The following is a 26287-nucleotide window of genomic DNA, read 5'->3' as shown; positions in this document are numbered from 1 at the left end:
CAAAATGGCAGAATATATTTTCTTTTTATGGCTGAATAATGTTCCATTGCATTTATATACCACATTTTCTTTAATCATCCATCAAAGTATAAATCTAAACTTAGATTGCATACATTGTATTATTTTTTTCTTTTTGGTTTTTTGATTCATTAAGTATTCTCTACACCCAATGTAGGGCTCAAACTCATGACCTAGAGATCAAGAGTTGCCTGCTTTTCCAACTGAGCCAGCCAAGCGCCTCATAAATAAAATTGGGTTCATGCTGTGTTTATATAGTTTTATGCTTCATTTTCTATTTAAAATAATGTCTTCATGGGGCTCCTGGGTGGCTCAGTCGGTTAAGCATCTGACTTCAGCTCAGGTCATGATCTTGCGAGGTCTGTGGGTTCGAGCCCCACATCCAGCTCTGTGCTGACAGCTCGGAGCCTGGAGCCTGCTTCAGATTCTGTGTCTTCCTCTCTCTCTGCCCCTCCTCCACTGGCACTCTGTCTCTCTCTCTCAAAAATAAATAAACATTAATAAATTTTTATAAAAAAAGAATAGTGTCTTCATGTTATTAAATCTGTGATATGATTTTGTTTTCTTAGCTGCATGAGATTCTATTTTAACTCATTCATGTTTTTGTATAACCAGCTCTGCTGGGAATATCTTTGTTCCAAAATCACTGTCAAAAGAAAAATCACTGTCCATATTTCTTTTTCTTAGGAAAAACTCGTAGAAGTGGCATTCCTGGTCAGAGGCTAGGTACATCTTTAAGGCTTCTCGTCTTCTAGAGAGACAAGTGTATCTTCCACTATTGTGTCTGGGAGTGTCCCTAAACGCTTCCAGTTATATTAGAGAACTTTAAGCGACTTAGACTTGCCTAAAATGTGAGGCATGAGCTAAGCCATTTCCTTTCATGAAACACAGCCTGAGTTCTGGCATGGGGCCACCGGGGGGCAGGACAGGAGGCTGTCTGGGGTCTGCTTATAGGTGACCAATGGTCCCCATCTGCCCAGGACTGTGGAGCTCTCCAGGATGCCCAAACTGGGGTGATCCCAGCCAGACTGAAACTGTTGGTCACGCTAACTACCGGCTCCTGACATAACTCCCAGCAAGCTCTTCACCCTCTGCCCCTGTGAAGGTGACTTACTGGGCTGGGGGCCAGAGATGGGAGACCCTGAGAGGCTGAGAAGGGGTCCTGCCCTCCTGGAGTTTGGGAGGCAGACAACAAGAAGAATAGCTGTCATCCCTACAGAAGCATTGAGGGGCCCAGGCTCACATCCTAATTCCATCCTCTCTGGCTGTGTGACCTGGGCAATGGGTAAAAAGCTTCCACTTCTTCTGTAAAATGGCATGAGGGGGCACCTGGGGGGGCTCAGTAGGTCGAGTGTCTGACTTCAGGTCAGGTCATGAGCTCTTGGTTTGTGAGTTGGAGCCTGCCACCGTCAGCACAGAGCCCATTTCAGATTCTCTCTCTCTCTCTCTCTCTCTCTCTGCTCCTCCCCCACTTGCGCTTTCTGTCCAAAATAAACAAACATTTGGAAAAGAAGATAGTGTGAGAAGTGACCTCCCCGGGGTTACTGTAGAGATGACAGTGTGAAATGAATACCCTAAGCATGCCTTACCTTCATCAACCTTCAGATCATGTCAGCCAGATCAGGTGAGTTTTCAGGGGAAAGGCAGGGGCTGTTACAGCCACAGAATTTCAAAGGAAAGAGGGTCTGGGGTTCTGGGAAGGCCTCCTTTACGAGGTGAGAACGGAGTACATTTTACAAAGTAAAAATGCCCTAGCTCCACATCTGCGAAGTAAGGGGCAGAACTCAAGATCGTTTTCCTCTTCAGACTGAAGTCCAGGGTGGTTCTTGCCATTCCCCTGTCCAGGCACCTTTTTTTTTTTTTTTTTTTTTTTTTTAATTTAAGAGAGAGAGGGAGAGGGGTGGAAGGGAGGGAGGGAGAGAGAGAGAGAGAGAGAGAGAGAATCCCAAGCAGGGGCTCAATTCCATGACCCTGGGATCATGACCTGAGTGGAAATCAAGAGTGGGATGTTCAATCAACTGAGCCACTACCACATTTGTTGTTTACTTCAATATTGAAATCTGTTTATTGTCTTTGTTATTTATTTGTTTGTTTTTAATTAAGCAGGCTCCATGCCCAACATGGGGCTCAAACTCATGACTCTGAGGTCAAGAGTTCTCTACCAACTGAGCCAGTCAGGCACCCCCTGTCTTTGTTATTCAAATATCAAATCTATGCAGTGTTTTTACTGTTTAAATATTAAACGTGTATCATGTTCATTATCTGTCTGTCTCCACCCACTAGACTGTAACTAGAATGTAGACTCCACACAAGCAGGGATCTAGGAGAGTCTCTGGCACATAGTAGGTGCTCAATAAGTGTTAAATGATATAATAATTATAAAGTCCCCATGGATGGTGGGCTTACTCTGTGTGCCCATGTTGTGCACACGCTGGTTTCCCCTGATGAGATCCTCACTGTACAGATGAGAAACAGGATCAGAAGGTGAAGGGAATATTAGGAAACACAGAAATTAGATTTAGTGGTGGCTGCCCAGAGCTCATGCTCTGTACCTCTCACCCCACAGGAGGGTCAAGACCCACAGTCAGTAGGGTACAAAGGGAACTATGTAGTCCCTTCTCAGGAGCAAGAAAAAAGGGTGGCATTTCGAGCTTTGGGCGACCCAGTCCCTAAACTCCATTGTTCCTTTCCCCCCACCCCACTCCAGGAAGGAGAATGAGCCATCCTGGGGAGCCTCTCTCAGGGACTCAGAAGGTGGGCACCAGCCAGGACTGTCCTTTTGAAGAGGGATAGTGAGGTTCAGAAATGGGGAGAACTTTGCCCTGGGTACACAACCAGGAAGTGATGGGTCTAGGATTGAAACCCAAGTATGCTGACCTTGCAACAAGTTGTGTCTCTGGTAAAGTACAATTCCTAAGTCCTTCCTCTTGGAAATCTTGATTCAGTAGGTCTTGAGTGGGTGCTGGAAACCTGTATTTGTAACAAGTTCCTCAGGGAAATCATATGATCAAAGAGTCCTGGGTAAAGGGCCAGTCTGCCATTCACCATCCACAGATCTTTTTCCCAAAAGCTAAGCACCAACTACTCAACTGTGCTTCTGTTCTCAAAAATGGTGGATGGTAGGGTCCCAGCCGTACCTTTCACTAGGTACTAAACTCAACCAGGTCACGGGGCTTCTCTGAGCACAAAAATTATGTGAAAATCCGAAGAAATAACTATCATGTAACTGCTTGGAAAACCCACAGAGTATTGTGCAAATGTTTGATGTTATTTTATTGACTCAGTCCTTGCTAGATAAAAATGTGTTTGTATTGCACAAGTATGTGTCACTTAAATACCAAGTAAGGTGTCCCATGATGCCATGCAGAGGTCAGCAACCGTTCTGAGCCCTGAGAGCTACCAGGGGGCATAAGCTCTGCCTGTAGGTATGCTTAGGACAAAGGCAAAGTTGGGGGATAGGAGCAAGGTCAGGGAGAGTCAGAAACCTAGTGTCTCCTTCCTTACACATTCCTTCCCATCCTGTGCTTATTCTGGAGCCTACCTTGTTTAAATCCTAATCATGACTTGTGGGTCACCTTTTCCAGGTAGCTTTCCCTGATTGCAGCTAGTGCATTTTTGCTCTCCTACAGACACTCTTAGCACTTGGTATGTGCCGGTCTCAAGCACTGATGGTTTCTTCTTAGGGCTGGATCCTAGTTTTCCCCCTGGGCTGCATACTCTTTCACTCGTACATTCTTGAGCCCTGCAAGCCCCGGTGTTTCAAACTTTAGGTCACTATCATGGGTCAGGATATCCATTTAGAGCTGTTGTTTCCCAAAATTGCCTGAGAAGAATCACCTGGGTCTTGTGTTAAATGTACACAGGCCAACTGGCCTCTCCCTTGGAGATTCTGATCTTGCAGTAGGTCTGACTTGGGACTGGGGATCTATTTACCAACCTTCCAGGATGTAGAATCTAGCTTTTCGATCTGTAAAGTGCATACAAGTGCATACACTTGATCTCAATAATACAGATCCTAGTTTACTAGGTCTGGGGCAGGCCAGGCAGAATAACTTCTGGGGCACCTGGGTGTCTCAGTGGGTTAAGCATCTGACTTCAGCTCAGGTCATGATCTCATGGTTCATGAGTTCAAGCCCTGCTTTGAGCTCTGTGCTGACAGCTCAGAGGCTGGAGCCTGCTTCAGATTTTGTGTCTCTCTCTCTGCACCTCCCCTGCTCATGCTCTCTCTCCCTCAAAAAAATAAACATTAATTTTTTTAAAAAAAAGGAAGGATAATTTGTAACAACCCCCAGATGATGCCAATGCTGCAGGTCTAGGATCATAGGCTGTTTGGCCCAAGTTCAGGTGATTCTTACTTTTAGGCCCCACTGGAGAAGTCAGGATTTGGTGCTGGTCTCAACATCAGCACACCTGGGGAGATTTTAAAACATACTAAGGTCCAAAAGCCAAACAAACATACTAAGGTCCAGATCCCGCTACGGGCCATTTTAAAGCAGAATCACTCAGGTTTTTTGGTTTGGTTTTTAAAGCTACTGAGATAATTCTGATATAATTACATAAGAATTATCAGAGGTTGAGACTCACTGACTTAGTGGGTCCCCACCAGGATGAAAATAAATTAATGAATAAATGGAATAGAATAGACCATCTCACAGACTTGTGGGATAAAGCCTTTGACTCCATTATGTGCATGGTATATGCAGATCATGTGAGTTGCTAGATCGATGTAGGTTTGAAAATGAGTGAAGGAGAAATGAGCATGTCCAGGAGTTCACGGACAAGCTGTGGGGACAGACAGACTGAATGAACTCAAGGGCACCCAGGCTTCCCACCACTACCACCCGGGGGCTAACAGCACAGATGGAGAACTCCATAGCCTCAGGCAGTGAAGTCATAGTCAGAGAAAGCCTCAAGAAGCCTCTGTGTAAGCTAAGTGGTTCAGGGTGAACAGGGCTTTGTCATGAAGCAGGCAGGGCCTTCAAAGCACAGAAGACAAAATGTACGCAGTTTGGAGGTATGTAAAAGAACACAGCAGGTTCAGGGAAGGGAACTAGCAGTGGCTGGCCATGTGTCTGGAGCCTGGGGGGTGTGAAGGGGAGTGGCCGAGATAGGCGCAGAGGATTGCAGGGGCCTGGGGAATGTGAGCTGAAGAGAAAGGAAGGTCACTGGCCCTTTGCTAGGGAATGACCACAGGTGACTTTTCTTGGCTCCTAGTAGCCAAGACTCCACTGGCAGATTGTGTAAAGCTGTTTTTGTGGATATAAGGGCCCATGGAGACTGAGGGCCCTAGACAACTTTCTAGAAAGCATTTGGCAGGGGTGGGGGAGTCAGAGGGTGCTTAAGCAATCGTCTATCAGCAACATTCCCATGTCCCTTTTCGCAAGACCCCAGACCCTCTTGGGCAAACACCCTTTTTGCCAAGCACTGAATTGGAGGGCCAGAAACAAGGCAGACAGCCCTACCCCGGTGAGCTGGCAGTGGGAAAGTGATTCACACTCATGAATTATTATAACATACAGCAGGGGCTTGGAACTTCCCCAAACTTTGTGCTATGGGAAAGCAACGGCAAGAGCCATCAGTTTTGCCTGGGTTGGTCAGAGAAGGCTCTTCTGAGGAGGCAAAGAGCCTTGAAGGGTTAACATGTTTAATTGGAGAAGAATCAATGGTGAAAGGGGGGAAGAAGCTTAAGGAACCAAGGATTTGCAAGACACTGAGAGACTGCACAGGGCTGGAGTACAGAATGTCATCGGGCATGAGGTGGACAGTAAGGCAGAGCGGCCAGAACACAGTCCTCACACCAAGTTAAGAAGTTTGTACGGATTGGGGAGGCAAGAGAGAACCATTGGAGGTTTTTAACCTGATTATCGAAGGTGGGTTCTAATACCTTCTAGGATATTATCTGGCAGCTGATATGGAGGCTGGAGGTGTGGATAACAGTTTAAGAGGCTAAAGAATGAATGAAAAAATGAGTAGATGAGGACCGAGAAATGAAACACTAACTCTATTTATTTACTTTTTTAATGTTTATTTTTGAGAGTGAGCAAGCGAGCATGAATCGGGGAGGGGCAGGGTGGGGGGAGACACAGAATCTGGAGCAGGCTCCTGGCTCCGAGCTGTCAGCACAGAGCTGTACGTGGGGCTCGAACTCACCGACCGTGAGATCATGACCTGAGCTGAAGTTGGATGCCTGATCAACTGAGCCACCCAGGCACCCCCAAAACATTAACTTTGTGATGACTCCTGAGAAAACAAAGGGTTTTCAGTTCCAACCTTAATATGCCCCAAAAGAGCCAGTCAAGGGCCTAGGGGTTTCAGACCAGGAACTAAGACCTGGAGGGGTAGAGGCTTGCCCTGTGACCTGCAGCATGACAGAAACACACTGGCACAGTTCGAGACATGGGTGTTCCTGTTGGCCTGGGATTTCCCCTCTTTGGAGTCTGGTGTGTGTGCCCCAACAGTATTTAATTTCAATCTTTTCCTCCTCTTTAGGTTCTACCACAGGAGACTAACTCCATCCTAATCTGAAATGAATTATTTATGCTTCTGAAAACGCTAGATGCCTGCCTGATTTATTTTTCAAATAATACATCTGAACAGAAATTCACACAAGACGGGGCAAACAGAATTTTGAGTTGAATGCCCTGCCCCAACTGTTGCCCGATTTATCATTTCAAACCAGTGTGTGGCCTTGTCATCATCCCATGCAGCCCCAAATCTAACCCCACGCACTAATTAGATGCCAAATGCCTGTGTCTGACAGTCAAGATTTGCCTATCAGACCCTGCCACCTGACCTTTACGGTCTTCTGCTACTGTGACTTTCTCCACTAGTCCAAATTCCAGTCATTCAACCCAGGCCCAGCTCAAACACCTCCTACCGTCTGAAGCCATCCCTCGTTCTCTCTCAAGGGGAAAAGGCCCTCATGCTTCTGAATTTCCAGAGTCCTTTGTCTTTACACCCTTCATTAGATTCTAAGTTCCCCCAGGGGGCTTGGGCATGAACAATGGCACACAGCAGGTATCTCAGAAGAGTTTGCTGAAATTAGGTGGCACAGTCTCCTACATCCCAAGCAGCAGTTAAACAGCCAGCTCAAGCAGACCAGACAAAATTTTGGAGTTGATAGTTACAAAGCGCACTCTGGACAAGTGGGCAGGGAAAGCCACCCACCGAGAGCTAATCCCTGACTGATGCTTCCACCCAGTGGAAGTGGCCTCTTGGACTAACCCACATCCTTCCCGCGTATTTCAGCAGCCTCCAGAAGTGCTTCTCCTCTCCTGGCTGACTTTTCACGTTTCCTTCAACCCCTCACACCTGTCGTGTTGCCTTCCAGTTTACAAGTCAGAGTCAGGTCATAATTCGTAGTGATTCTTACAAGGGCCAAAAGATGCACACAAGGCAGGCATTACTTTTCGGACAGGGATTTGGCGCTTAGGAACCAGTGACTTGTCCAGGGTCGCTCCCAAAAGTGACAAGGCTATTACTCTATTTAAGCCTCCTATCTCCAGGTGCAGTAGAATCCGAGACCTGCAGTTGTCTGAGGGAACAGTTTAAGCGTGATCTGTATGTCCTAAAGCACACACAGATGTTCCTCTGTGGCCTGAGGCATCGGTAGCTGACAAAAGGCCCCTGGGAGGGTGTCATGAAATCTAACCGAGGCTACAGAGGGGAGCCAGGCGGGGCACTTTCAGCGCTTGCCACCCACAACTGTCAATGCCCACCGGCCCTCCCCCAGACTGGACGCGGGAGAACGCGCTGGCTTCTCGTGGCACGGCAAGGCCACCGAGTGGCGCCAAGTCAACGGTGTTCTCGCTAGTAGAGGCCCAGTGCCTTACGACAGGTGTGGTGGATGATCCTACACCTGCCCTGCCGGTGCCAAGAGTACTTGTGCGGTGTCACCTGACTCTCCGCGGCTTTAGGGAGGGGCCGCGCGGCTGCGCCTGCCTCACGTGATCGGGCTCCGGCGGCGTCGAGCGCGTCAGGCCACGCCCCGCGCGCCGGGTCGGTCACGGCCTGCGCCTGCGCGGCCGGTGGCTAGCCGGCTAGCCGTCCTGCGGGCTGGCGGCTACCGCGCGCGGAGCTGGACGCCCGCTGCAATGGGTGAGTGCAGGAGGCCGGCGAGTGGGCAGCACGGGCCTTCCCCCGGCCTGTGGGTTGAAACAGCGGAAGCACGAAGGACGGTCTGAGGAGGTCGCCCTACGCGGGCTCTCTGGCGCAGCCCCTGGGGCCCACCCCTCTCTGCGCGCCTAGTCGCTCCCGCGCGCCCTCCCGGGTGGGGCCCGAAGCCGCAGGAGCCGGAGGAGGCGCCGCGCGCGCGCAGGGTCGGTTCCGCGCCCACGCGGCTCCCGGCTCTCCCGCTGGCCCTCCGACTTCGCAGGGCTTCGCGGGGTGGGGGGGTGCCATCTGGCTGCCGGAGCGAGCCTTTCCGGCGAGGGAGACTGCGTTCTTTCGGACGCGCCCCTCCCGGGGAGGTGCCTCACGCCGCGCACAAACCGTAGGGCGGGGAGGGGCCCGCTGCGCCCGGGGAGAGCAGCGCTGGCGGCGCTGGGACGTCGGAAGGGCCCCTGCCCCTCGGGGTTTGGGATTCCGGGTCTCCGGAGCCTGTTGACTGTCAGAGACGGAAGGGCCTTCGGTAATCCTGCCCAATTTCCACCCCTCCCCCTTACGCCAGATTGGGGATATGGACGCTCAGAGGGCGGTAAATTCAGCCACAGTTAGGCAGTGCTTATTCTGCGACACCATGTTGCATTGCGTTGTGGGAAACTCAATTGTACAAGGCTTTCGGGGTGGGGGGGTGGGGAGAAGCTGGCAGGAGGGCGATGTTCATTCTGAATCTCTGTAGTGATTATTTAGCACTGAGCTTAGGTAGGGGGAACATGTCGGTGCCTCAGCTGTATTTACCCTTTACACTTAACCTTTATTTTGCCCCGTCAGCTATACACAGCTGGTCTTAATTCCCACCCTTGGTTTCTCTTGTCAGCAGTGAAACAAGCCCTGAAGGTATATGCGTAGTGACCTTGCGGGTTCGAGCCTCCTCCGCCTTTGCTTGGAAAGGGATTCAGTAAAATCAAAAGGTGCCAGAACTGGTCAGGTCCCCTAGTGGTTCCAGAGCACAGGTTAGGCACTTTGGATCTGGAGTCACGCTTATGATTTTTTCTTTAAATGCACTAAGCTGTTACTGCTGACCGGAGGTATTTGGTTTCTCCTTTGATAAAGTAAGCTTAGAGAATTGGATTTTTAAATTAGGGCGTTGCTATGTGTATTCTAGCAAGATACTGTCATAACTAGGACTGGAACCCACCCAGACCGATCTGGTTCTGAATGCTGACTCAGACCTGCTGACTTGTGGGAGTTCACATCCTTTGAGAATTACACTTGCCTTCCCCCCACTTTTTGCACAAAGACCTTTGTGCTGGGATCATATCTGGATCTTGTTTATCCGTGTGGGCTGTAAATTACAGTAAGTAGACTTTACACTGTTGGGTTGTGCAGCAAAAGTTTCACACTTGTTGCTTGAAAGTCAGCTTGTTAACTGTGCTTTCTATTGATCAGATAGGTTGAGTGTTTTAGGTAGCAAATAGGATAAAATTTTGTTAAGTTTTGCAGTAAATTGCACAGAATTATCCATGTTAAGGAATTGAAGTATAGAGGTTAGTTTAGTAAAGAAATTGAGCCATGTTTGCAATATAGATAAACATTGTAAAATTCTAAACTCCATTTTCACAGAATACTGTGCACCCCATCCTTCTGTTGCTAAATTAGGAACCTATTCATACCATTCTGGTGTGTAGGATGAAACTAGAGGGAAAGCTTTAGTTTTATTTCTTTTCCCATGTGCATCTGGTTTCTTTGAAGACATCAGTCTCAGGAAGTTAAAATTTAGAGGGAAAGTTTTAAATCTATGACGTCTAGGAGGGTTTCATTACCTTTTTCTATATCCAGCCCTGTTAATTTGATACTCTAAATGTAGAGTGATGTTCTTAAAATATCTTAAAATAGTTAAATACAGTGGTCAGTAAGCGACTAACTTCTGTGAGCCACAGTTTACTGTTTGTTTAATAACAGTCTCCGTTATTACAAAGAGCTGTGACAAACTAGATGAAGTAACTTTAATTTGCAAATTTAGAACGTAAATCATTCCAGGGGTCCCTGGCTGGCCTAGGAGGTTAAGCATTTGACTTCGGCTCAGGTCATGATCTCACGGGCTTAGGGTTCGAGCCACGTGTGGGCTCTGTTCTGACAGCTCAGAGCCTATTTCAGATTCTGTGTCTCCCTCCCTCTCTCTGCCCCTCCCCCGTGCAAACTGTTGCACACTCACACGCGCGCGCTCTCTGTCTCTCTCTCTCAAAATATTAAAAAAAAGAAAAAAATCATTCCAGTCAAAACTAAAAGTGAACATGGACAAAACTTGGTTAGTCAGGTGTACAAATAATTTGGTTTGTATTATCAAGGAACAGTAGATTGTTAAACAGCTTGTAGGTGGTGACTGTAGAATTTCAAGTCTGTTATGTATTTATTTAAATGAAATTTTTTACATTCATAAGTTGTCACAGTATATTATATAATCTATACATTAATCTGAGTATTCTTAGTCCTGAGACTGAAGAAGAGCAAAGTTTTACGTAGATATAAAGCATTTGTATGCTAAGTTTTTAAAATGTTGGTTGATCCTAGATTGGCGAGTGTAGTACTTACAAATTTTTAAATTCACATCTGTCAGCTAAAACAGTAAGAAGTAATGATGGAGAAGACTAAGTGATTAATAATTATCAAACTCTGTACCCTGACAAACTTCTCAACCATCTTTAGACTTTTTCTTTTTTAACTAAAATGCCATTGGTTTCTTTAACTGGTTAAAAGCACAAAATGTATGAGGCAGAAGGTGTGTTTTAAACAAATTAAAAAGCTGTGGGTTTTCTTTTTTCAGTTCTCCCCAAGTCATATAAAATACCCACAAAAATAATGCATGATGGAAAGCTGTCCTATACAAGCACTTGTATCCTGAATTCAGGGAAACAGCTATTGAAACAGGAATTAGCATTATAAAGTCAGCAACAGGTTAATGGTTTTAAAAATTGAGTCTTTGAGGCACCAGTCAGGCTCAGTGAGTGGAGCGTGAGACCCTTGATCTCAGAATTATGGGTTCGAGCCCCACATGGGATGTAGAGATTACTTAAAAAATAAAATAAAATCTTAAAAAAAAATTGAGTCTTCAAATGCTGCATGGCATGATGCTATACTATATAAAGACTGAAGTACTGCTACGGAGGAAGGAGGAAGTCTGTATGGCTTTTAGCAAAAATGCTTTAACAGAAAAGCAAATCATAACAATGTAGTCATCAAAGCAGGGAGGCTGTAGCTAGATATCAGAGCTATGGCTTCTCATATCTGTGCTGGAAGATCCTGTTTCCCCAGGATGGACCAAAATTTCAGGACAAAACAGGGACTTTTAAAAAACATTTCTTTACCCATTTTAAGTTCTCTGTTTCTTTCCCTTTCCCCCTGCATTTCAGCATGATCTAGCAGAAAGATGGCTGCCAATGGCTATTTTATTTTTCTTTCTGTGGCAAGATTGTCATGGAGCCTGGATATTTCAGGTTTGTATACATCTCTTCCCTTTGTCCTGCTGTGGTCAAAAAACTTAGTAATGGACTTCATATACTCAGCTTGTTTTGCCGCTGCCGCAGCAGCAACTGCTGCTGCTTTGTTCTCCCACTAATCAAGGTCAGCTTCAGGGTGTATTTATCATCAAATCTTTTGTGACTGGAGGACGACTGCCAGATACTGAGATCTGTCCTTGTCTTTACTGTAGGCCACAAGAAAGATGCATAAATAGAGGATGTGAGACGGGCAGAGCTAAAACAGGCTTGGATTCTGTAGCTGGGTGTGAATAATCCCATCTAACTTGAGAAATTAGAATACAATAAGCCTAGATAAAACAAGAGAAAAGAGATAAAGAGGAAAAACATTTAACAACTGAAAAATAGTAAAACTGGTAAATCTGAGAGCTTGTTTTTTTTTTGCTGAGATGGGGGAATGTAAATTTGATAAACTGCCTGCCCTGCTCAAGACTAGAAGTATTTTTTAAAAACAGCAAGTACTATATAAGACTATATAAATAAACCAGATTTTTTTTTTTTAAAGGGAATCCAGTTACCAAAATGACTCCAGAAGAAAGAACCTAACAGACCAGTAACAATGGAAGAGATTGAGAAAGTTACCAAAAAGCTACCATCCCCCAAAACACCAGGCTCAGATGATGTTACAGGTGAATTGTTTTAACTTGCAAGGAACAGATAATTTTGATAAGATTTAAATTGTTCACCAGCATAAGGAAGGAAAAGTGACAGATTCTTTTTACAAAGCCAGTGGAACATTGATGCCTGAACTTGGCCTGAAGAAGGTACTAAAATTGAAAACTTGGTATGTTCTCATGATGTGAAATTTTAAAATATTAGCAAATGGTATCTAGTGATACATTTAGTAATACGTTAGCAAATGTATCTAGTCATACATTTAAAAAAAACATTTCATCATTTCCAAAGAGGATTCATTCCCATATTACAAGGGCAAGTAATTAACAAGAAATATGCTAACATTAACCCATCAGAGAGGAACAGTAATAATAGTTCATCCATGTTGAGCACCTCTGGTACTCTGGACTACTCTCCTGGATACTTTACATGCAGTAACACAATTAATTGAGCCAACCTATAAAGTAGGTAACATCCCTATTTTATAAATGAGGAAATTAAGCCATAGAGACCTTGAGGAACTTGCTGAAGGTCACACAGTGGGTATGTGGTAGAGGCAGTATCTGACCCTGGGCTGTAAGCTGCAGCTCTTAAATGTTATACTGGCTCTGTCTCTTGTATTCATATGATCATCTCAGTAGCTCCCTGAAAGCGTTTGACCAAAGTTCCTGATTTAGTGGTGGTGGGAAGGGTTGAGGGTGGTTGAATTTCAGTAAAACAGGAATAAATATATTCCTTTCCCATGTTTGAAAATCCTCTAAGCCCTTACCAGTTGATCATTAGTACTAGAAAAGTGGAATCCAGTTTTAATGGGAAACATAATTTCCTAGTAAATAGTGAGGTAAAGGGGGTTAAGTTATAATTAAAGATACAGTTCTTAGGATGAATGCAGGATGAAGTGTTGGGGTTTTTAATGTAATTTGATGAAATGTGGTAGTGTTGGAAAGGCATGCTTCACTCCATGTTTGCAGCACAATCCTAAAGCTGGGTAGGGAGAGATGACAGAGAAGTTTACTTGAGTGGGTACAGATGTTATAGGGGCCAGTTAATCAAACATTTTTGTGTCATGATGATCTGTTTCCCTGTAAACTGCTAGGACTTAGATTATGAATACTCCGATGACAACTTCTTATCTCTCACACCAAAAAACCAGTGTCATATTTAACATTAATTCCTAGCAAAGTTCCCAGAAATGTCAAGAAAAATATAAAGAGGAGTGCCTGGGTAGCTCAGCTGGTTTAGCATCCAACTCTTGATTTCGGTTCAGGTCATGATCTCACGGTTCGTGAGATAGACCTCCTTGTTGGGCTCTGCACTGGCAGCACAACTGCTTGGGATTCCCTCCCTCCCCCTCAAATAAACATTAAAAAAAATATATGGGGCGCCTGGGTGGCTCAGTAAGTTAAGTGTCCAACTTCGGCTCAGGTCATGATCTTGCGGTTCACGAGTGTGAGCCCCATGTCAGATTCTGTGCTGACAGCTTGGAGCCTGGAGCCTGCTTCAGATTCTGTGTCTCCCTCTCTCTCTGCCCCTCCCCTGCTCATGCTTTATCTGTCAGTCTGTCTCTCAAAACTAAACATTAAATAATAAGGACATTCACTATTACCATAATTTTGTTCAGGAAGTATTTGTGAGTCTAATAAGATAGAAAAAAGACATATAGAGGAGAAATAAAAATAATTTGTGGTATTTTATATGGTGGAAGCTGAATCAAATCCAGTCCAGAAAACTGAGAAGTTGCGAGAGGATTCAGTAAATTGGCTGGTTCTGACCTTAATACACAAAAATTGGTAGCTTTTTTTGTATGCAGACAAAAAGCAGTCTGAAAATTAATTGGAGGGAATCAGCACATTCATAATAGCAACCGAAAAGATAAACTATCTAGACACAAATTTCAGTATCTATATGGAAAAAAAAAGTTTACCAGGAAAAGCGTGAGAGCCAGAAAGCCGAGAATTCTTAGAGTATGGGGAAGCCCTACCAGATGGTGACACGTGTCCTGCCGCCATAGTGGGTCAGAGCAGGTTGGCGCGAGAGAAGTGCTTGTGCCGCTCCCGGGGCAGAGCGAGTGCGGAGGGACCGTGCACATGCCTATGAGCATTTAGTTTATGCTCACCAGTCACTTCCAGAGGCATCTCTTCTCTGCCTCAGGCCTTACTGTGTCGTTTGACAGATCACAGTATGGATGGATGATAAATAAAGCTATAGAGGAGAGCAGCTGTGGGTTACTTGTTCATAATTTTAGAGTAATGATGGCCTTCTGAGGACATTACAAAACCTAGAAGCCAAGATGAATAGATTTAATATCCATATTGAGAACTTCAGCACCACAAAAAAGATAAAACAGAGAAAGTATTTGCTGCAATTTGATAAATTTAACTAGGATGGACTTCTTTATATATAAAAGGATTTTACAAATCAGAAAAATTTTTTCTGTGTACAGGAAAATGGGTATCGTGAAAATTTATAGTAAATCCAAATGGTCAAAAGTAAAAAGTGCTATATTTTAATCAGAAATTTTAAATGACAGGCACCTGGGTGGCTCAGTCGGTTAAGCGTCTCACTTCGGCTCAGGTCACGATCTCGCAGTTTGTGAGTTCAAGCCTCGCATCAAGCTTCCAGCTGTCAGCACAGGGCCTGCTTTGTATCCTCTGTTTCCCTCTCTGCCCCTCCCCTCCTCACACGCTCTCTTCTCTCTCTCTCTCCCAAAAATAAATAAAACGTTAAAAAATTTTTAATGACAAAATGAAGGGTTTTTCTTTACCCATCAGATAGGCAGAAATTACAATTAATACCTGCTGCTGGAAATGGTATCAGAACTGGTACTGGCATACATGTAATTTAAGGTGTAAATCATAATTTTTCTGGGGCAATTGGGAGTAGCTATCAAGTAGTATTTGAGCCAGCAATCCCATTCTAAACATTTACCCTACAGACAACCTTGTGAGAGTTCACCCAAGCAAGGTGTATGTACAAGGCGGCCCAATGAATCTTTAAAAAAAAAAAAAGCAAACCTAAACAAAAAAACAGGGACTAAAATAGGAGATAGAATAAATGATATGTAATACATCCAGTTGTTAGAATGCTATGCAATTATCCAAAATACTGGGGTATCTCTGCTGCTGTTAGAAAATTCCAGAATGCATTGTATCACTAGTGGCAGGCTGACTAGTAAAGAGGCTCTGGTGTGAGTTAGGCAAGCCTGAAGAGCCCTGAGCCAGGGCAGCGAGCCTGGAGCAGAAAGACGTCTGTCTGTTTAGTTTATTTACAACTTTATTTTCTCTTTAAAAAAAACCTTTTTTTTTTTTTTTTTTAATGTTGAATTTCTAATGTGTACTTTTTTCCCTAAAAATTAATACGTGTTTCTTTTGTGAATTTCCATTTAAATGATTCATTTGTTGTTTTATTGGATCTACAAGCAGCCCAACTCCAAGGAATGTGGCCTCTCTCTGTCGAACATACAGGTGACTTCATAGTTTAACTGTTTTCATACTTGCCAAAATTAGAAATAATTCCTCTCTCTGAACCAGGCCTTACTCTATTTACATTGCAGTGGAACAGATTTTACTGCCCCTTGAAACGGATAGACCATGTAGCTAAGCAGCATTCAGATGCATTTCCGCTCCTTCCAGTGCCCCTGCCTGAGGGGGATGGTGTGGCTCCCCTGTGGGTGGACAGTGAAAGATTGTGCCCCTGGCACTGTCATTTTCTGTCAGTGTAACCAGGGGATTTCGTGGCAAGAAAAGTTTCCTGACCCCTTTTAGGACCTTCCTTAATGGCAGAGTTTGGGCCTGCAGTGGTGTCACGGTTTTTCTCAGCTGAGGGCAAGTTTATCTTTTCTAATAGAAGCATGGAGCAAGCCAACTGGAACTCCAAAACAAAGAGACTTTGGGCCAAAGGTTCAGTGTTACATTTTCTTTTTAGTGTAGTCTATCTCGTGGGAAGAGGACACAGACGCTAGTGAAGGAAAATAGCTTGTTTTCCATTTGCTTCACATGAGAAAGGGAAAAATCGTACTCCGTAGTGTCAGAGGGTCTTGGAATCTTCCTGAGGGTCTCTGATAATACCGGTCCAAGCCTGTTTCTCTTTCCACTGCCACCCACCCATCTTCTACCCACACGGTGCTCTAGCAGAACATACTGGAATAATTCCTCCAGAATGTGATACTGCTGCTCCTTTGACACAGGACCTACACCTTAGCCAGTGCTGCCTTCTTTGGCTGAAGGTGCTTCACCCTATTTGCCCACACGTCCTGTCCTGCCCTGTCAGACTGCTAGTTAATGACGACCCCTTCCTCTGTGGGGCCTTTATGTACCTTGTGTCTATTTCTGCACTTGGCATTCATCACACTGCAGTCTAATTGTCTGCATGTCTTATCTGCCCTGAGGCCAGGGTTCTTATTTCTAGTCTCTGAAACGTAGGGCAGTGCCTGAACGTGGAAGGAATTGCATAAGTTGGTTGAATTTAATTTTCATAGTATGCTAAGAGTTTATTTTAAATGCTAAGAATTTAATTTTCATAGTATGCTAAAATCAGTAAAGAAGAACTTCCCAACAAAAGTAAAGTCATCTTGACAGTGTTCTCCTAGAAGTCTGAATGAAACAAACACAAAAAACATTGTTATTAAAAATTTAGGGAGGAAACCAGTGGGAAGGCTGACATTTGTTGACTAGACCCTCAGTGCATTGTTCACTGTGTCCCCAGCATTGGGGTTAAGACTCTTTAGTTGACTTTCACTTGGATTGTGCATGGCAGATGACATTGGCTTCAGTTGTAAGTGTGGAAACTGATCCTCAGAGAGATATAGTAATTTGCTTACTTTGAAACTTTGTCTCATTGGTCTGTCACTGTTGGCTTTTTGTTATTCTAATTAGAGCTTCATTATTGTCATCTCATCTTTTGAAAACAGTTGAATAGATTGACACAAATTTAACTTGAAAAAATATAGAAAAGAGGGTCACCTGGGTGGCTCAGTTGGTTAGGTGTCTGACTTCGGCTCAAGTCATGATCTCACAGTTGATGGGTTCAAGCCCCGCACAGGGCTCTGTGCTGACAACTCAGAGCCTGGAGCCTGCCTCGGATTCTGTGTCTCCCTCTCTCTGCCCCTCCCCTGCTCGCACTCTTTTTCTCTCCAGAATGAATAAACATTTAAAAAAAAAAAAAAGACCTAGATGGTTTATCTAGCCAGTTTGTTTTTTTATTTATTTACCATTAAAATCCTTACATGTAGTGTTTTTATGTGTGTGGTAAAAAACACATTATGACATTTACTATTGTAAGCAATTTTAAGTGTACAGTTCAATAATGTTAAGTATATTTATACTGTTACAGAACAAATCTCCAGAACTTTATCGTCTAACAGAACGGAATCTATACCCATTAAGTAGTAACTCCGTGTTCCCCCTTCCCCAAGCCCCTGCTGACCAACATTCTACTTTGTCTCTCTGAATTTGACTACTTTATATAAGTGGAATCACTTATATAAATATATATATTTGTCTTTTTCTGACTTTTTTTTTTTTAATATGTAGTAGCATGTGACAAGATTTCCTTCCTTTTTAATGCCGCATAGTATTCCATCGTATGTATGCACCACATCTTGTTTACCATTCATCAGTGGACATTGTGCTGCTGCTTCGTCTGTCTGTTGTGAATAGCCCTGCCGTGGGTGTGGATATGTGCATACCTCTTGGAACTGGCTTTCAGTTCTTAGGGATACATACCTAGAAGTGGGACTGCTGACTCCTATGTTCTGTTTTTAATTTTTTGGAGAAATGCCATACTGGTTTAGTGGCTACAGCATATTGCATTCCCACCAGCAGTGCACAGGGGTTCGCAGCTCTACCCACACTTACTTTCTGAGGTTTTTTGAAGAGTAGCCATCCTAATGGGTGAGATGATCTCATTGTGGTTTTGATTTGCATTTCTCTGATGATTTAGATGTCAAGCATCTTTTCGTATGCCTGCTGGCATCTGAGTATGTTCCACAGTTTTGTAGGTATCTCTCACACCTGGCTTGAAAGATGGGTGGAGTCTCCTCTATCTTTTTTTATATCTCCTTTGGAGAAATCGCTGGTTCAAGTCCTTTGCTTATTTTTTAATTGGGTTATTTAATGGTTTGTTGACTAGCCTCATAAATGTGGTCTCATACTGTTGAGGAATTAAAACCAATTGAAAAGTATTTTGCCTGTGGAGGGGCCTGGCTGACTCAGTCGGTGGAACATGCAACTTTTGATCTTGGGGTTATGAGTTTCAGCCCCATGTTGGGTACAGAGATCGCTTAAAAAAATAAAGTATTTAAAAAAAATTTTTTTTAGCCTGTTGATATAAAACATAAAATTGCCATCTAGTTCCCCAGTGAAGATTACTTCTGGGCTGTGGGTTTGTTCTGGATGATCCAACTATCTGGATCCTTTTGGGAAAATCAGACTTAAATGACTGGGGTGGTCTTGCCACTTTAAGGAAGCAGTTGCATTCTTGAGGGAGGGCCTTACCTTAGTTTTACTCAGTGGGCTAAGCCTTTATATTTAGGCTTCACATCTTCTTCAGCAGTCATATATAGCCACTTTTTGTCCAGGGCAGCCTCCCAAAGTCCTTGCTATCCTGTGGTATGATAGCAGGAGCATGAACTCTGGAATCAGACTTAGGATGCCAGCTTCACCAGTTACTTTCCGTACCTCGGACAAAGAAGAATATTGGTTATTTCATTGGTAAAACTTGGAAAATAATGTTTACTTGATGGAATTGTTTTGAGAATTAAATACGTGAAAATACAGTGTATAGTACATATCTACAGGCCTTCCATGACCCTGTTCTTCCAGCCTCTACCTCCCAAAGTGCATGCTCAGTGTCCCTTATCTGTAGCAAGGTATTTATGCTCTGGTGTATTTGTTTTCCTTGGCAGTCTCCTGTTAAATTGTGAGCTCCTTGCTTTGTTTGTTTGGTTATGGTTTTGTTTGTTTTTTTAAGTTAGGCTCCATGCCCACTGTGGGGCTTGAACTTCCCACCCTGAGATCAGGAGTCAGATGCTCTACTGACTGAGCCAGCCAGGCAACCCATGAGTTCCTTGCTTTTGAATCACTAGCAATTTGTAGAGGGCTTAGTTCAGATTAGACACCAATAAGTAAGTGTTAGTGAACAGAATGAATGCGTGATTTCATATTTTATTTCTCAATGGAGGACTTTGAATTTTTTTCAGAAGGATAATGGTATGTACCATTATGTAGTTTACGGCACATGTGAACTAGTCCAGGAGTTCTCAAACTTTTTGGTGTCTCAGGACCCCTTTATGCTTAAAAATTATTGTGGGCCCTATTTATGTGGATTATTTATGTGAGTGCTTATGTATGTGGGTTAGTTATTTATGGTCTTAGAAACAAAAACAAAATTTTTAAATATTCACTTTAAAATATCAATGGTAAACCCATTGCACGTTAATATGGTAACATGTTTTCATGAAAAATAACTGTTTTCCAAAAAAACTTAATGAGGAGAGAGTGTTTGACAGTATTGCAGGTCTGTGTAAAAGAGAGCGCATAAAAGGTGGGTGGAGTCTCATCTCTGCGTCTACTTTGTGTCTTTTGTGAGAAGTTGTTCTAGTTGAAGTACAAGCAGAAAATCCCACTTCCCACAGATAAGTGGCTGGAAAAGGAAAGACCTTGTGGACCCCTGCAAGGGTGTCCGGGACCTTCAGGGGCCCTTGGCAAGTACTGTACCAACTACTCATCCGGTCTAAAAGGGAAACGTAATAGTGTTACAGAAGTTAAAGGGTCAAGGAATAGTTGCACATGTTTAGCCCTATATATAATGGTTACCTATTGTCATTTTCTTATTTGTAGGTTAAAAATATCCTTCATGAAGAAGAAAGATCTTAAGCAACATGGTGGATTCAGAAGCTCATGAAAAGAGGCCGCCCATCCTGACATCTTCCAAACAAGACCTGTCACCTCACATTGCAAATGTAGGTGAAATGAAGCATTATCTGTGCGGCTGCTGTGCAGCTTTCAACAATGTAGCAATCACATTTCCCATTCAGAAGGTGCTCTTTCGGCAGCAGCTGTACGGAATCAAAACCCGGGATGCAGTGCTTCAGCTGAGGAGGGATGGCTTTCGAAACTTATACCGCGGAATCCTTCCCCCACTGTTGCAGAAGACCACCACGCTGGCGCTTATGTTCGGTCTGTATGAGGACTTATCCTGTCTTCTCCGGAAGCACATCAGTCCCCCTGAGTTTGCAACCCGTAGTGTGGCAGCGGTACTTGCAGGGACAACAGAAGCAATTTTTACTCCGTTGGAAAGAGTTCAGACATTGCTTCAAGACCACAGGCATCATGACAAATTTACAAACACTTACCAGGCTTTCAAGGCACTCAGATGCCATGGAATAAGAGAATATTATCGAGGCTTGGTACCTGTTCTTTTCCGTAATGGATTCAGCAATGTCCTTTTCTTTGGCCTTCGTGGCCCCATTAAGGAGCATCTCCCTACCGCAACCACCCACAGCGCTCATTTGGTCAATGATTTTATCTGTGGAGGTCTGTTGGGTGCCATGTTGGGAATCTTGTTTTTTCCAGTTAATGTTGTAAAAACTCGCATGCAGTCTCAGATTGGTGGAGAGTTTCAGTCTTCTCCCAAGGTGTTCCAAAAAATCTGGCTAGAACGAGACAGAAAGCTGACAAATCTTTTCAGAGGTGCTCACCTGAATTACCATCGGTCCCTCATCTCTTGGGGTATAATCAATGCGACTTACGAGTTCTTGTTAAAGATGATTTGAAAGAAACCATCAGTTAAGTGCCATTTATTAACTGCATAGACCTAAGAAGAATGTAGTTTGGCTTTGTTCCTAATTGACCAAATACAGATTGTTGTAAGTTCAGGGCACAATGAATTATGGGGCAGAGCTGTTTTCCTTCAGCACCAACAAATTCAGAATAAAAGGTTCTAATAGGAAAATTTAAGGGGTTTTTGGTTTTGTTTTGTAATCATTATCTAAGAACTTTAGGCTAATTGCCTGGTTAATAGCTATCTATCTGATGGCTTTTGACAAGGAAAGCTAATAGCCAAGATATGGTTCTTTTCTCCAAAAGTCTTTAAACCTTCTGTATTGAAACATCAGTGGCCATGACCAGCCAGAGAAAAAGGCTCTTAGAGCCCTGTGAATTCTCAGGCTTTCTTCTCTTACTCCATTTCTTCTCTGCTTTTAGGAGTTTCAAAGGGTAGTGTTCGTTAAACATAAGCATATAACGTGGTAGGACAGAGAAGAGAAAAACGGCTTATTAGGTGTAGGCTTTTCGTGATAAATCGTTTGTGTTAGTTTTGAAACTAAGTACATGTTGGGATGGTCATCATCCAGACTATTCAGGCACAGTAGGGCAGACCCAAGCAGCAGGTGAAATCTCCCATTTTGCTTTCTGAGTTGGAGAGTGTTGTTTAGTTCTGAATGTGACCTTAAACCCTTCGAATGCCCTTATGTTAATTTCACTTATTTCATTGCCAAAAGATGGGGAGACTTACATTTCGTCATAGGTGTTTGATCCTGTGAAGAAATTTCACATGAATTGCGTATGGATCAAACTCTGGTTAGTTTAGTTCTTTGTTGCCAACTTAGTGAAGAGCTTTAGGAGTTTGGGGAATATTTTCACTTTGAGTCCTAGTTTCTCATATTCAAGTATCCTGTTCTCTTGAACTCTCCTTAAAAAAAAAAAAAAAAAGATAAATACTTGCATAATACTGAATTTTGGAAGTCTGTTAATGGGACTCTAGATTTTTCCCTCCTGGTTTCTAAGTGTTACAGAAGAGAAAAAAAAAAAAAAAAAAAAAAAAAACCTCAGGATAGCTTTCACTCCAGAGTGTTAGTTGTCTTTTTATTTTACTCTTGGAAATGGAGACTTCTATTAGGATTTTTACATTTTGGGAACCCAGTTTTACCATTTTATCATTAAAGCCATTTGAGGTGATAAAATCTAAATCAAGATATTTAGAAGGTTAATTTTAAATGCTAGAAGTTGGTAATAGCTGGATAGCATACTCATCCCCTACATAACAGAGAAAAACTTGTTGAAGGAATCAGATTTTAAAATCTTTTGCCCTGATCAGTAAGGCAAAATGCCTCCTATTTACCAATTGAATAACTAATAAAACCTGAAACATCCTAGAAAAGTGGTTTATCAATCTTTTAAAAATCCCCATCTGTAAATATGTAGTTAAGATTGCTTGCCAGCATCTGACATGGCAGAGTAGTTAAGTTTCTTATTACCAGTTTTTCCTCATTCTGGGTAACTGCATATGAATATGTGCATACACTGACCAAAACAAAATCAGGGTCTCAGCTGGTAGTTTACTCAGTTTCTGGGCAGATAGTCCAAAAGAGATGTTTACCTCTAAATGCAATATGGCTGGTCACATAAGCATCCTTCCAACCTTAAAGGATTGGGAAGCATTATCAAGCATTTGCCAGGCAGTAATGAGGCCCAGTAGCTTTACAACAGCCCTGTTTGAAAATGTTGTGTTGGAAATGGCAGTTTACTTTGAAAACCAAGATGCAGATGTGAGGATTTCAGAAAACAAGGATTTGACACCGAATAAACGTGAGTAGCATCTTTGGCTTATTGAATGGAGTCTGGCTATGAAGCGGGTTGAATTTGGGGGCATGAATGACAAAGGCACTGGTGCTGGAGCACTGACGAGTGTGTGTAGGTGCTCAGCGTGTGGCAGGTGAGTCAGCCTGGGGCCATGCTCTGGGAATGGGCTTCCTTTTGTCTATACACTCCAGTAAGGTGATGGATAACCAAGTTCTGAAGCACTTTTGTGAAATAGAAGTCAAGTGAGAATTTGAAAGGGGGATGCTTTGGTTTCTGCAGTCTCAAACTTGTGGCATTTAAAAACAATAAATATTTTTAATGGTTTTAACTCCTAATATATTTGGATTTCTTTGTCACTTTTTACAGCTTCTGAAGACCAAACTGCAAATACATTACCAGGGATGGTTTCGTGTTGTCCTATAGACCTTTTAAATTTGACAAAATTCAGCAGAACTTGCTTGTGGTAGCCAACAGCTTTGTCTGAACTTTAAAAGAAGTCAAAGTGTTATTAATAAGAGATTCTAACTATTGCTTTTTTATCTTCAGTATGAACTAGTAATAATTTTGAAAAGGCAAACATGATTGAATAACTATCTGAAGAGCTTTAAAAGTGGCCTTTTTGTTACATAGGTGGCACAGATGCCTTATGAGCACAGGGCCCTTCTGGCCCTGCCTCCCATACTTCAGCTCTGATGCCACCAGGAATATGTTACGGATTCTGTATTTAACACACTTAGGAGTGGTATGAGCCCTTAGGACTGCATCACAGAGTAAACGCCACCTTTGTATGGTGGCAGGTTTGTGTGTCTTTGTTTCATTTGTGGTTGGAGACAGTTGATGTTTTTGTCTCAATAAATATTCTTCTTACCTTATGGTTGGTTATGTAATTACCTGCTGTATATTGTAAACTGTGCAATAAAACAGAATTGTGTATATAGAATCATCTTTGGAGACCTGAACTTTCCTAGCTCGATGACAGGGGTAATACTCCGCTCTAGTGCTGTGCAAACATGTAAGGGAATCGTGGGTGGCACACAGGATGTGTGGAACGGGTCAGCCGATCACACTGCTGGAAATGGCAGGTCAGTGCAGATGAAATTGTGTAGTGAGGGGTATGCAGTCAAAATGAAGGCGAGACAGGCCATCACATGTGAAGAAAGGGTGAGCCCTCAGACTTGATTTCCTTTAAATTAAGATACTGTTTTCTCCTGTGCATATAAATGCATATTAAAGACTTGAACAGGCATTCTCTTTAAACTTGAGGACTTTTCATTTTTAATACTGTCATTTTTGCTTAATAGTAAATATTTGCTTGCCTAAGTGACTCCCAAATTGTGGGGGACTCTCCACGTGTCCCTTTTTTTAAAGTTTCATGATGAAAAGTGGTTAAGCACACAAAGCTGTTTTTGTTTGATATTTTGAGTTTTGTGACTGAGTTTAAATGAAATCTGTTAAATGTGTTCGAGTTAACATTCTTCTTTTGGTAATTCTGTTTGGAATAAAGTTGTTTGTTTTTTTTTTTAAGTCCATTCTATTTGGTCTTCTACTGTGGTTGGGTTAGGGTTATTGGCACAGCTTTTCTGTGGTTCAGGCTTGTCACTGTTGCTAACCATTGAGCACTCTGCTTTGACTGTAGCACCTTCACCTGTTAACTTTGTAGGTAGAACAGTCCTTCGTTTATAAGTCTTTGGTCAAGAGGAGTTCCAGATAAGTTAATTTTCCAGATAGCTTAATTGCAAAATATTTTTTAAAATGGTTTTTCTCAAATACACTTTTCCCTACTAAGTATAAGCTTAGTAAATGCATCTTATCAGTAATTTCTGTGGTATAATGTGCCTTCAGGTCACACCTACCCCCACGCTAAGTAGTCTGGACCTTTGTGCTGTTTTGAGTTTTTTATATCTACGTTTGACTTCCCAGCTACGCCATTCTGTTAGGAGATTGTGAAATTATTTTAGCTACATTGTTTACACATTAAATTTTCAGGTGCTCCCTGTCTCTAGGGACAGTCGCGGCTGCCTGGTGAGGACCACTAGGAAGGGGAACAATTGCCATAATGTTTCTAAAACTACAGTTTAGGGCTGGAATTCATTATATATACTCTGAACTTCCGAACTGGTAAAAGGGGTGTTGTGCATGGCATGTGATGCGATGCCGTTTCAGCCCAGCCGCTGGGGTGCTATTCTAGACTACTGAGCGCATTTCTCTGTGTGACCTGGTGTGGGCAGGGTGCTTCGGATCTCTAAGAGGTGGGCACCCAACTTCATTTAGCATCTGAAATTTCCAATGGGGACATTTTTTCCAGTGAGCATATCTGATTTTGAAGTAGAAACTGAAGATAAGATTTTTTCTAAATTCTGTCCCTTCAATCCATTCTGCATATTGCTTTAAGACTAATTCTTTAGATGAACGGATCCAGGCCCCCTCCCCTCCCCACCTCCCTTTCACTGGCTAACATGGTCCTGCTCAGTCCCCGCCTTCTTCCACAGGAACTTGGGTGCTCTCGCAGCCTCCCCGGCCTCTGCCCAGGCCACGTTCCCCTGCCCTGAGCACAGCACCCTTCCCTGATGGCTCAGTAACTCCTGCTGAGGCCTTCAGATCTCTGCTCCAGCGTCACTTCCCCAGGGAAGCCGGCTCCCACTTTCAGGACTAAGGTTTCCCTTCTCTGTTCTTGTGCCACCATGTTCCTGTTTTTCATAGCACTTAATTGTTTTAATTGGACTGTGATGATTTGATGTTTCCTGCCCCTTTTGAATGGCAGCCACATGAGGCGAGGGCTCTGCCATAGCTTCCTGTTTCAAGTGTCCTGCCCAGTGCCTGACACCTGGTGGAGCTCTGATTAACAGTAAAGAATCAGTCAAGAGAGTAAAAGGACATGTGGATATTCAGGATCATGGCATTCTGGAATAGCCTTTTTTTTTTTTTTTTTTAAATTTTGAGACAGAGACAGAGCCAAGTGGGAGAGAGGCAGAGAGAGAGAGGGAGACACAGAATCTGAAGCAGGCTCCAGGCTCTGAGCTGTCAGCACAGAGCCCAACATGGGGTTCGAACTCACAAACCGTGAGATCATGACCTGAGCCGAAGTCGGATGCTCAACTGACTGAGCTACCCACGTGCCCTAGCATTGTGGAATATCCTGTCTGACTTTCCTTCCTTGATGGGTCATGGAGGTTGTGTAAGGACGAAACTTTTACACTGCTTGGCCTGCCATAGTGAAATACCACAGACTAAGTGGCTTAAACAACAAACATTTATCTTTCTTCAGTTCTCGAAACTAGGAAGTCCAAGCTCAAGGTTCCGGCAGATATGGTTCCTGGTGAGAGGCCTCTTCTTGATGTGCAGACTTCTCACTGTGTCCTCATGTGGCAGAAGGAACCTCAATGAGCTCATCTAAACCTAGTCACCTCCTGAGAGCCCCACCTCCAGGTACTGTGACAT

General features: G+C 43.4%; 1 protein-coding gene across 7 annotated transcripts; it reads left to right on the top strand.

The window, feature by feature from the left end:
* Window positions 1-8004: 8004 nt before the first annotated feature.
* SLC25A51 (solute carrier family 25 member 51) lies at window positions 8005-24367 on the top strand. Of its 7 annotated transcripts, none has more exons than XM_060609283.3 (5): window positions 8005-8115; window positions 11529-11612; window positions 12160-12283; window positions 15692-15733; window positions 20108-24367. In XM_060609283.3, the coding sequence occupies exon 5, from the start codon at window positions 20149-20151 to the stop codon at window positions 21040-21042; it is 894 nt and encodes a 297-aa protein (XP_060465266.1). In that variant the 5' UTR covers window positions 8005-8115; window positions 11529-11612; window positions 12160-12283; window positions 15692-15733; window positions 20108-20148; the 3' UTR covers window positions 21043-24367. The 7 variants fall into 7 exon arrangements, with proteins under 7 accessions (XP_060465266.1, XP_060465268.1, XP_060465270.1 ...); XM_060609285.3 differs by having other exon boundaries at window positions 15689-15733; XM_078436667.2 differs by lacking the exon at window positions 8005-8115 and adding an exon at window positions 8183-8647.
* The last annotated feature ends 1920 nt before the right edge of the window (window positions 24368-26287 follow it).

The sequence above is a fragment of the Panthera onca genome, chromosome D4 (assembly GCF_046562875.1).
Source record: "Panthera onca isolate mPanOnc1 chromosome D4, mPanOnc1 haplotype 2, whole genome shotgun sequence".
Taxonomy (NCBI): Eukaryota; Metazoa; Chordata; class Mammalia; order Carnivora; family Felidae; genus Panthera; species Panthera onca.
The sequence above is the reverse complement of the archived record's forward strand: the minus strand, read 5'-3'. Positions and strand labels throughout refer to the sequence as shown.